The following is a 12,147-nucleotide window of genomic DNA, read 5'->3' on the forward strand; positions in this document are numbered from 1 at the left end:
CAGACTTCTGAATGGCTGAATAGAGTGTTTTGAATAAGTCGGGTTGAAGCAACAGACTATTTACTTCATAAGAACATGAAGAAAATAGATGCTTGGCATAGTCCGTCATAGCTTCCCATTGAGATTCGCTAAGCTGGAAAGTGGGATGATCTATCGTCCCAGTATCAATAATATCACTTGCATGATCAGCAATGTCATCCAAAGCAGACGAAATATTGCTTTGATCGTTTCCACCAAGAAATGGGGTTGGATACATGTTCACCTTTCCGAGCGAGTCCATGGCCATTATTCTTGGAATTGTTTCACGTTTCAAGCATAACTTTATGCTGGCAAACCCTTTTTCTCTCCGAGAAGACATCTCACTGTCCCCAGCAAATGTTTTTCTTAATTTTTGTGGTGATCCGCCATCAGGCTCTGCGGTATCACTTTTACGTTTAGAAGGTCTGTTATCTTCTGTCTCTCCAACACCTTCATTGGGTAGCAATGGGGTAATTGACAGTTCACCTGAAGATAGTAGTGTACATAAAGAAAATACTTCACCACACTGGAGATCTGATGGAGCTTCAATGCCCTCTTCGACTAAATCATTTTCTCTCTCATGAAGCCAGAGAGCAAGCTTAGCAGCTCTGCTTCCAGTATCAGCGGGAAATTCAGTTGAAGTGATACTATGCAAGAAGGTCTGTGATAATTCAAATTGACCACTGCCACCTCCAATCTGCACAAGAGAGATAACAGACCACTTTATTGCGTAACCAAATACAGGTAAGGACGAAACAGACCAGTGACAGCTAGAGAACCACTATATAGTTCGTTGTCAGAGAGCAAACAAGTACTCCAAGTATTCAATGATGTATTAATATAGTGAATAAGCCAGCATAACTAAATAATAGATATAAGATCCCTAACTCACATCATGGAATTATAGTCATTGAAGTTATTTCCACCATTGCCTACTATGACAACAGAGGCATCACAACTCTAAATTTTAACATTTATCCATATGGTGCCGGGTAACTACCATGAGCAGTAGATGAATTCTACATACCATAATTTTCTTCTCTCTCAAGTAATTAAAAGCAGCACAGAGGTCATGCTCAGAATAACGACGTAGTGTTTCGGCCAGTAAAGTCGGTGCTTCTGGAGCTTTCGATTTGCTTAGAAAGATAAGCTTAAATAGCTCCACAGCATTTGCAACAGCAACTGATTCATGCATCTGTCTCAAAATTGTTGCACCCGTATTTATATGCAATTTTTTTCTAAGACGTTGCTCGGTGCTTGATAATTGACCACTCTGACCACAATCTTCGACGTCCTGACCATGAGAAGCAAATTAAAATTAAACCATGATGAAATGTTGCACAAAAATCCAAGAAAGGAAACATAGTGCAAAAACAGCCAATGCTTTCACAACCAAGATGGAGATATTTATCCGCATGACGCATGGTAATAGGTAGGACATGCACAACAAATATGCGCTCTGGCTGAAGCATTTATTTTGAAAGCGCGATAAGCAAATACTATTTCTTAACGCATGTGAGATATAAAACTTACATCATGCACGCTTATTTCCTGCTCCGGGAACGTTTCCCGAGCAGCATTCAGCTTAGCCAATCTTTTGCATCTTAAGACATCATCCAATGCAACCTTAATAATATCCTCATCAAAATTAGCCCATTTCTCAAGCATGCCAGCTTCTTCAGAGGCAGGACCACGAATCATCTCTTCAGAATCTGCATTAATCGACATCTTGTCCTGGAACTTCTCAATGTACTTTGCATATTGGTCTGAAAGAATAGTGCATAGTTTCATAACAGCCTCTCTGAAAGGGATAAAACTATTTAACAACGCCATTCTTCTTTTGCACGCATCAGGAGGTGCTGGGAGATTTGAAATTGACAGCCATTCTGTACGGTGAAATTTTGCCCCCCGAGCAGCTCGGTGTCTAGCATATGCAATCACTAATTGCCTGTGAAAGAAATGTCAACAGGCTCCAGAATTAGAATACAAAACTGAATTTAAAAAAGGAAAAACAATCAAATAGCAATTAAATGAAACTAGAATTTGAGAAAGTTTTGCTTAATCGTAGCTGCTATTGATACGAGTAAAATTTATGAACATGCTACTATATGATAATATTACCTCTCAGCCTCCTCTGACCAAAAAAACTTTTTCTGCCGTGCTGGGTTCAACCGTGATAGTGCTCGCTTGAAAGAATAGACCCCCTTATCTTCTTCACTCAACCTTTCAGAATTTCTCTGAGACTGGTCATCATCATCTTTCATAGTAGCTGTCGAAGAACCTTGTTCTACAGTAGGCTGCTTATCTGGATCTAACAAAGAATTAGCTGCCTCCAGACCTGAATGTTCATTTGCAAGCTTTGAGGAAATTCTGTCTGATGCACGCCTCCTCTTCCGTGAAGATACTGTACGTTTTCCGTTGACTGCCTGAAGCTCTTCACCTTCAGCATCCACAGAACTCGTAGGTCTAGCAGCATACTGCCGCCTCTTGTCATCATAGAAACGGAGCACCTGCAATTACATAAGCAGATTATATGTATGTCATAACTAACAAATGTTACCTGAAGCCTGCTTTACTACAGAAGTTATATTTGAACAATCAGCTTGTGTAAATACCAAGGAGCTAGTTAACAGAGGTGCTCAGTTTATGTAGCTAATAAATTAAACCATATCAGAGAGTAACTCCAATCAAAACTAACTAGAAGCGAGGTGATAATACTGAACATGAAATCTTTTCCAAGTGTTCACCTCAGCATACTCACTTTGTACATTGACAATCATCTTTTATTTCACATCAAGTCAAACAAAAATACAGAACACTAATGACTTCCCAACAAACCAACCTGCTGCAGTGTCAAATTGAGATCTTCAGCAATCTTCTCACAGTCTTTGAATGAAAGCTTCTTCTTTGAGCCATCTTGAGCTATGCGCTTCAGAAGTTCTGCTCGCTGGGCAGCTGTCATGACCCGGGCAGATGCCCATGATTTTGGATGAAATATCTGAACAATTTATATAAATGTAAAACACAGAAGAACTCAATTATCATGCTCAAAATCAAATCACTCGATTTTTATGTACTTTGTTCGTGTTGAGATAGTAGCACCAGCAATGCCCGTGAAAACTTCAGACATGGGAATACATCTTCCAAGGAATGAATGATTCATATTCAACTACTCAAGATGAGAATGAAACTTATGTAAATTTTAGAAATCAGCATTTAACTCCAAGTTATACAAGTTACTGAATCGGTTTTTAACACGATACATTTGCACTCCTTGTAAGGTGGGGGAATTCAAAAGAGAAAATAACAAAAGAGATATAACATATACTCCTAATAAATTGAGGAAACAATAATGATACAAACTGATTCTCAAATGAGCATGACAAAAGGAACGGAGAGAGTATTTCACCAAATTACCACACATAGCTTCACTATCCAATTCCAATGCTTTTTGCCATCATACATGTAGATCTAGGAAAGCAAAATAAAATGTAGCAAGAGAGTCCCTTCAACATATATACCCCAAAGAATCTTATAAGGAGAATGATATCAGTTATAATGTTTAATATAGTGAGGATGTAAGATATCTTGCCATAAGTATCACCATAAAAGGTGCCAGTTAGGTGTGGGGCAAACAAGAATGTTAAACTACAATGCGAATAACTTTGCCCAAGTTTCAGAAAATATAGTAATAAAATAAGCTTAATGATACTTGCTTGAGACAGTCATACTAATGTTAGAGAGAGTAAACAATAGCTCCTCACTAGAGAAAGATTAGTGGGGAAAGAGGAATATTAGTTCCTGCATCATTCATTAATAAGGATGATAAAAGAATGGGTATTGGAAGCACACCTGACTAACTGCAGATCCGGGAAATGCGAGTAATGCGGCCTTTGATTTAGCTGCAGCATAACAATACTCCAGAGTACCCCAGTATTCATCCACAGCTTTTTTACTCGAAAGGACAAAATCATGTCTGATTTGAGGGCGTAGATCAGCTAAATGGCCAGATGATGAAACAGTTGATGTTGGTTCCTCAAGGTAAGGCTTAAATTCCAATGCATAAGTAAGAGTAGTGTGGAGGCTGCTGGATCCATCTTCTGCATTCCCCTTGCTCATTAGACGAATGAGCTGCCCAAAAAGTAAAAAGTATTTTACCGAACAGGGGCAAGAGTTTGGGAAGGCAATATATAAACAATTATACATTGGAGTAGAAAAGGATGAATAAACAAGAATCAATCCAATCCATCTGCATAAGCTTAAAGTTGATTTGGGATTCTCCTACCCAATCATCAACTTCAATATTAAATATAGAACAGAATAGTCCATATCCTTATAAATGAACTCTATTCTCAGAAAACCCATCACTTACAAAGATTGATACAAGGGTACACAAACACAAGAATCGATTGATTTGACATTAACAGCAAATACCATTAATAAGAGACCATGCATCCTACCTTCAAACGCCGTAGTATGTCGACTAGATACGACAAGCGATTAGATGCTCTAGTATCTATCAGGCAATTTTGTTTTTCCATAGGAAGATCACGAAGTAACAAGCCGCTTTTACACTCCTCGAGCACATCCAACTTTTCAGTAGATCCAACTACTTGTAAAAACAGTTCAAGTGGCATTGACCTAATTGATAGATTTAACTCAAATAACTTACAAGAGCTGTGTGGATTTTCTAAATCACGAGAATGGTCACTAAAGAATAAAGCTTGATCCCAACCAGGGGAACTGCAGACCGAACCCCAAAGAAAGGTGTGAAGAAGCCTTGTCCTAACCATTTTTGCCAGCACAAATCCATTAGCACGCATCAATCCTGCATGCTCTGGTTGGCCCTGCACGCTACAGGGGATTCTCTGCACATTGTCTAATATAGGAACTGATTTGCTTTTCTTCTGCAGCATATATGCTTCCTTTCGCAGTTGGATGTCAAAACACCTCATCTTATCATGGATTTGAGTCAATAATTCAGATGAGACATTAAAAACTGAAGGATGGAGGACAACTTCTGTTGTCCTGCTGCGACCACAATTTGTCACGCCTGGGACACTCACATGGATGCATTTACAATTTCCTTCTTGCTGAATTTTGTTAAGAATACGTTCCAAGGTCTTCCTATCCATCACTGTGTTCTTTTCCGTCTCAAGACTCTCAAGATGCCTGTGGAGCTCAGGTTTTAATAGGATTTTCTCCTCCTTCAGACATAAAATTTCCACAAGATTAATGACAATCAAGACAACTAGCTATAACAGGAATGTAAGTTTGACAGATTGGGGTGCAGACCTCCAAAATCTTGATTATATGCTGCTCCTTCCGTGAACTGGATGCATGAAATGCAAGACTGGAAGACCTTGGATGTGATCGACGCTTTGGAGAATTTACAAGAGCAAGATGGTGTGTGTCTGGCACATTAAAGTTAGGTACTGGCATACTTCCCTGCAATGGTTCCTCGGCAAGTACCCCAGTGCATTGCTCCACATCAGAACTCTGTGTATTGCATAACACAAGCGGACCAGTAGAACATTCATCCACAGTCATACAGTTAGAAGCTTCAGTTTTGCCAGCTGCATCATTCACACTTTCATTATCTCCATTGTTATTCCCTACATACATAGAAGTATCTAGCATCTTCACAGGCTGAGATGAATCCTTAAGAAGGTACTGGTTCACAGCTAGTGATTTAGATTCAATAACTCCCTGACGAACTGTTTCTCCTTCAATGGGTGTCATGTTGGATGCTTCTGGTTTGAAGTTACAAGATGTCCAAAGTCGGAAGACCTCGCCTTTTTTGTGGCTTTCCTTTAAAGAATGAACACCAAATATAGACATCAACGGTTTAAAATATCGCTTGTGGTACTCCTTACAGCATAGTCCAAGCCTTTTACATACCTGCTTACATAAATTGCTGTAAAGTTAACAGTTGAAAATTTCTATAGATGTTAAAGTTACACCTTCTACAGAGAGTCCAATGGATTTCAAGTACACCCAGAATATGAAGAATAGCATTACATGACAATTCTTTGTGTCAATAGGTAAGAGATAATATGTAATCCTAACTAAGCTGTGGAAAAAAGCTCTATAAATAAAAGACTTCCAGACCACATACAATCAATAGTGTAATTGGTAGAGTGAAGATAATAAGTAAATGATTTTTTTTATCAACAAAAAATTCATTATAAATTTCTTTTTTGATAACCAAACTATACCACCTTGTCACTTTTGAAACCCCAATGCAGCACCCTCACTCATAGACTAACTCCATATTAAATATCCAGACTTGACGATGTTAGAAGACAGAGATAGTTTTGATGGATAACTACAGAAAACTACTTATGCTCTGACAAATGTTGAAGCAAAACTGGGAGATTCCTGAGTGAGGAAAGTTAAAACACTAGATGGAAAAAAGACGTCATAAGTCCTAACTGAAGCAATACGAAAATAAGATCAAGGAAATTCAAGAAAGAACCTGATCAAGATGTAATTTGCATTGTTCATGTTTGACTACAAATTCTACAATAGTTGCACTTACTTCTGTAGTGGTTAATCCTTTTGACCCTGCAGCATTAATCATGTCATACACCTGACGCAAGATGGGAAGCTCTACAACTTCTTCAGTAACTAGTCCTCTCTTTGACAAAATTTGTGATTCTTCTATGTCCATATCATCAGATCCACGTCCATGAGGTCTTGGCTCAAAAAGTGATGTTGAGAAACTTTGAAGTAGACGTAAACAATCAACCTCCTAAATAGAATAATATAAGTAGTTAAGTAGATGTGAAATTTTGAAGCCAATAATCCTTCACTTATTAAAAATGTGCATGCATCAAGAGTTCGCCAATTTTCTAATTCGTTAAATATGCTAGGAATATATCCAACATTACCTTAAGTCCACATCCATGTCACACTATTAAGTTAATTTCAATACCTTGAAAAAAATTGAATCATCCAGCAATACTAGGAATTAACAGAGCAACAAAGTTCAGCATGATATTAGTATTAACTTACATTAAGGGATGCATCTTTGACAATGAAAAGCCAGATGAGAGAAAACACTAACAACAAAGGTCTCTCCATCAGTTCAAACTAATTGCTTAAAATACTTGTACAGAGCTAACCGTGTTTATTTAATGGACCAATAAACAGATACAAAAACAAAGTACAGAGCAAATTGATCCCAATACATCCTATCAATATGCCAAAGGAGTGAAGAATTCAAACTTTGTAATGACCAGATAAGGATTAAGGTCACAAAGTGCTGCACCCCAACAAAGTTTGTAATGACCAGATGAGGATTAAGGTCATAAAGTGCTTTTAGTTTGCATTAGGTGCAACTCCAGGTCACATACCTTATTCTTGATTATTGTACGACACTCTTCTACCACTCGAGCATCTTTCAACCTCTGACATATCTAACCATAAATTGCAAGTAAATTATGGGATGGTAAGAAATAGGACTACTTAATATGATTATAAGGAAAGAAATAAAGACAAAAAGGCGGAAATAGTTTACCACTTACATTTCTCCAACTTCTGTGACCATGAGGCCCCCGATAACCGAGGTCTTTTTTTATATCTGAGACAACCAGAACCTGATGGCAGCACAGCAGTAACAAAAATATAATAAGCACACAGATAAGTAGGTATGATGAGGATCTAGATACTGTAGATTCCATACCTTGCCCTCAGCTTTTTCAAGTTTGTCGCAAATGGCTTTCAGTGCTGGTATGAAATCTTTGACAGATACACTCTCGGCCACAATTCCGTTAACCACATCATGACCGTCTGCACCCTCCCCGCCCATCAACATCTGATCTGTCCTAGTGATTTCAAGCCTCTGCTGAGAACCGAAATGCCTTGCATAACGAGCAAGATATAGCATATTCGTGGACACAATGCTACCATTCTTCCTAATAACAGTTGGCTGCTTTACTATCAATCCTTTGGTTTCAAGTGTCTTAAATTGGTAGCATAAGTTGTTAGCAGGAATTTGTAATTCTTTGGTAAGATCATTCTGAGCAATCCCATTGTTCCTGAAGACACAGGGATAACAACAATAGATATTAAAATCTCGACCTTCCCGTTTTCAAGCGTTTATCCTATATATGGTAAACTCACTATCTCCAACGCGTAGTTATGGTTAATAAACTAGTAAATCTAAGTTAAAAACAACTCACTGATCAAGATAGCGTAATGACACACAATCATTGAACAAATAGTCAACATGATCAGCAATCCAACATAAACCTAATGCATAGTATTATTCAAATTACGACAAACTGGAGCTCACCGGGCAGCAGCGAGGCGTTCAAGAATGAAGCGCTGAATGTCAGCCAAAGACGATTCCGACGTTCCAACATCGTAGAGTCCGAGAAAACTTCTCCTCATCGCTTCAGGAGCCACAATTTTGACATTCATCTGCTCGCACTCTTCAGCTGTATAATTGAGTAGAGCCTCAGCGAGCTTCGACGAGGCGCCGTTGCACGCCACAAGCTTCAGCTCCGGTATCTCAGCCAGATTCTCCCAAACTGCCCGCTTCAAGCTCGGGCAGATGGGGAGGCCGCGGGCAGCGAGAGTTGGACCGATTTTCGCCCATAGGTCGCTGAGATTGAGCCCCTCAGCTGCTCCGCAGCATATCTCTTCTAGTGCTGAGTTGACGACGGCGTCCATGCGGCGGCAGATGGCGGTTAATCAGTTACATACATTCACCTTTTCAATTTGTGGTATATTTATTGCGTTTTCTATTGGCGGGGAATTGGGATTTGCATTCGAGCGCGTTTGTGTGGAAACAATTAGGTTTAGGGTTCGAATCAGTTTGGGGGAAATATATTCATTGTTATCTGTTGCCACATAAATAAAAGTAGGTTAAACAAATCCTCCATAAACAAAAGAATAAATATTAAATGGAAGATTATATTTTTTGTTTATAGTTAAGCACACATTAAGAAATATTGCGACGGGCAAGTAGGGGATTACTCAAAATTTATTGGAATATAAAGTATACTATATTCTAAATTTTGAGATAATTTTCTATATTTTGTTGCTTCGATGGGTGTTTTATCACAATAATTTACATTAAATATAAAAAATGCAACAATATTACTAGCCTTTTTTTTACTTACTTCTATCTATATCCACAAGTACATGCAAGATTTATGAATCATATAACACCGTGAATGGTCACTTCAAAACGTTGAAATCAATTCTTGTAACATTCAATAATATCTCAATATTTGGATTTTTGATAAATTTTTGTCACGCCTAATTGTTTTCAATAGTTTTGAATTGATATGTAGATGTCATTCAAAATTCAAAATCGATCTAGTGGTTATTGAAGTAGAATTCATTCTAGTGAATTTGAGTTCATTTTCCGAATTTTCTTTCCACTCTAATTCTGTTGCACCAAACTAAAACTTATTTACTTAGTTACCGAACCTCGAATTGTCTTTCCACTCTAATTCCGATGCACCAAACCAAAACCCATTTACGTTCAAACCTCATCCGAATACTGAATAGTTTGAAATATTTCATACTCCTACTCAATTATCGGACCATTATAGTACTCCTATGATATATTTCAAACTCAATTACTCAGTTGTCGAACCTCATCCGAACATTTATAGCTTTTGTTTTCGGCAATAGAGATTGTATGGTGCTACAAAATTATTTCCTTTGGTTAATGTGTGTAGATGAATAACATTTCCATCAATACCAAGATTGTGACCTCACCTAAAGTTCCAAAGGTAGAAAAGATTGTGAAAGATTTGCTCCTTTGAAAGTGTATAACCAGTTAATGTCCATGAATCATGATGATATTACAGTTTCAAGATTTACACCAAACTACCATGACAGATAGCTCTATGTATCCAGTCCTTTTATCTCAAGAAAAATGCTCATTCTAGCTAAAGATTCAAATCAAGTTACACTAATCAGATTGTATCACCTCAATTACCAGATCTTACTCTCTTATGTCCACCTCTTCCGTCAGATTTTGTCTCGCCCTCCGAGGACGCCTCCATGGATTTGGCGAAGGAGTTGGACAGATCAGTGTACAGATCAACTACCCTCCTAATATTGTTGTTGAGCTCCCGAATCAGCCCAACGTTCCTCGACAGATTATCTGGGATCTTCGACTCGTGATTCTGGTTGATCTCACTGATCAAAACCCTGTTCTGGTCCAGAATGTTTTGCACCTGCACAAAACTTTTCTGGAACGTCTGAACAACCTTGCTCTCGATATGCTGGCTATTGGCAAGGCCGGAAAATACGTCATCCTCCATAGCCCTTCGCCCTCAAAACGTATTACAACCACTGCAGGTTTGCAAAAATGACAATACAAATGTTACATTCAGAAAGGAAATTCATGATTATCACAATACTTGTCCATCTTCTTAATTCACCCCTTTGTTGTTATGTAAGAAGGTAAAATAAACAAACTCTACTTAAAAGGAAACTATATCAGACATAGAGTAATAAACAAACTCCATCCATCTCAAGTTAATTGTTCATATTTCTTTTTTGGACGCCACAAGCTAAATGAGTCATCTGCTCTATTGACAAAAATCAACTCTATTAATCTATATTACTACAGTAGTTCGTTATTTTCTCCTACTTAACGCACTAGACACCTCTTTCCTAAATCTCGTGCGGAAAAGAAACATCTCGATAAACTTGGACAGAGGGAGTAGTAGCTTCGATTTTTAAAAAGTTCATCTTTTTTCTTCTACTCAAGTTCTACAAACATATCCAAAAGATAGTGTATCTACAAACATAATCAACTACAAAAGTTTATTCTCTTCACAAACCTATCAACAAAAGTTTTAACAAGAAACAAAAAGAGAAAAAGAAAAAAGAAAGCTGGCTTCTTTTTCTTGATGAATGAATGACCTTTTCACAAAGTGGTGGTTCTCTTACAAACAAAGCAAACTAATCATATATTTAACCTAATAATCATTGACTCCTATCAATCCCAAAAACCCCTAAAGCTACTAAATTTCACTCATCCAAAAATCTACTCAACAAACAAAATTATGGTCATCAATGGCGTTAAATGTGAATAAATTGTGATGCAGAAGTGCAGAAGGAAGGTCTCTCTCAATTAATTGGGTACAAAGTACCAATTGCAGAAAGTGCAATTACACATCTTGAAAACCAAGTGAATTCAGCATTAAATATTGGCCAAAAATTTTGAAGGTATAATAAACCTTGCTCTGACAAGCAAAATCCCCTTTCTAATTTAACTGGCAACACAATAAATACTTAGAATTCAAACCCACACAATGAATATAACAAAGAGATTCAAAATTCCTCAACAATCAAAAGAAGAAAAGATATCTGATTGCAAACAGCAAAAGCTTAAAAACCTAGAAATGAAAAAAAAAAAAAAAACAAATTCGCAAAAAAATCTAGCTGATTTACCTTGAAATTCAGGACCATTATCAGTCTCTCTCTGTATGGGAGAAAGAGAAGAATCAAGAGGAGCAGCAAACGGTGGAAAGGATTGGGAAAAGAGTGGGTATTATTCAGTTACTTTGGGATTTGACAATTCATAGAAAGGGGACCCTCTTTGGTAGTTTCGTGGGGTTTGTGGTATTTTATGCTTGTGATCTCCCACGCTCTTTTAGCTCTGAGGATTGATGGGCTGACAGATGTATCTATATATGTGTGTATATGTCTCTCTCCTCTCTTTCTCTCTCTGTCTGCGGTGGGCCTCCAATGGAGAAGACAATTCTATAGCATAATTGCAGACACGATTTTATCGGGTAATAATTATAAGCGGATCCAATTATTTCAGTGTTTAGTTTATCAATATTGAGATTAATTTTTTTAGTCACTTGCATTTCAAGAAACAGTATTTTATTAGTACATATTTTATTGTCATTTTATTACGGTTACAAAAACTAATACTACTAGTTGATGAAATTATATCAAACGAATTACATCATCGGTTATCTTTAAAACAAATTATTTATTTAACGAATTAAGCTAAGATGCACGATGTATTTTTCAAAAGCATACTATAATTAGAGTACCTTATAAATATATATTCAAATAATTTGAAATTAATACATATTATTAAGATAAAAAATGTACTCCATGAGTTTGGTGTGTCATGTAGTG

General features: G+C 37.3%; 1 protein-coding gene and 1 pseudogene across 2 annotated transcripts in view; both read right to left on the bottom strand.

Annotated features, from left to right (window-relative positions):
• The window catches only part of LOC125205627 (uncharacterized), an 11,240-nt gene extending 2,396 nt beyond the window's left edge, over positions 1–8,844 (bottom strand). The window contains exons 1-13 of the mRNA XM_089060999.1: positions 8,318–8,844; positions 7,706–8,060; positions 7,548–7,619; positions 7,377–7,439; positions 6,560–6,772; positions 5,314–5,919; positions 4,479–5,225; positions 3,871–4,149; positions 2,861–3,016; positions 2,140–2,528; positions 1,552–1,966; positions 1,046–1,312; positions 1–715 (exon numbers count right to left, since the gene is read on the bottom strand). The exon at positions 1–715 is cut by the window's left edge and continues 51 nt beyond it. Coding sequence (XP_088917125.1) covers positions 1–715; positions 1,046–1,312; positions 1,552–1,966; positions 2,140–2,528; positions 2,861–3,016; positions 3,871–4,149; positions 4,479–5,225; positions 5,314–5,919; positions 6,560–6,772; positions 7,377–7,439; positions 7,548–7,619; positions 7,706–8,060; positions 8,318–8,697 — 4,657 coding nt within the window. The 5' untranslated portion in view covers positions 8,698–8,844. The remainder of the gene's footprint in view (positions 716–1,045; positions 1,313–1,551; positions 1,967–2,139; positions 2,529–2,860; positions 3,017–3,870; positions 4,150–4,478; positions 5,226–5,313; positions 5,920–6,559; positions 6,773–7,376; positions 7,440–7,547; positions 7,620–7,705; positions 8,061–8,317) is intronic.
• Positions 8,845–9,780: 936 nt separating this feature from the next.
• LOC125203948 (protein ELF4-LIKE 4 pseudogene) lies at positions 9,781–11,710 on the bottom strand (annotated as a pseudogene). Its single transcript, XR_016132442.1, has 2 exons — positions 11,446–11,710; positions 9,781–10,338 (listed from the first exon to the last, which is right to left on the bottom strand). The product of XR_016132442.1 is annotated as a protein ELF4-LIKE 4 pseudogene (transcript).
• Positions 11,711–12,147: the final 437 nt, after the last annotated feature.

This window comes from Salvia hispanica, chromosome 6, assembly GCF_029641045.1.
Source record: "Salvia hispanica isolate PSC_SH4W2 chromosome 6, Shi_PSC_v1, whole genome shotgun sequence".
Taxonomy (NCBI): domain Eukaryota; kingdom Viridiplantae; phylum Streptophyta; class Magnoliopsida; order Lamiales; family Lamiaceae; genus Salvia; species Salvia hispanica.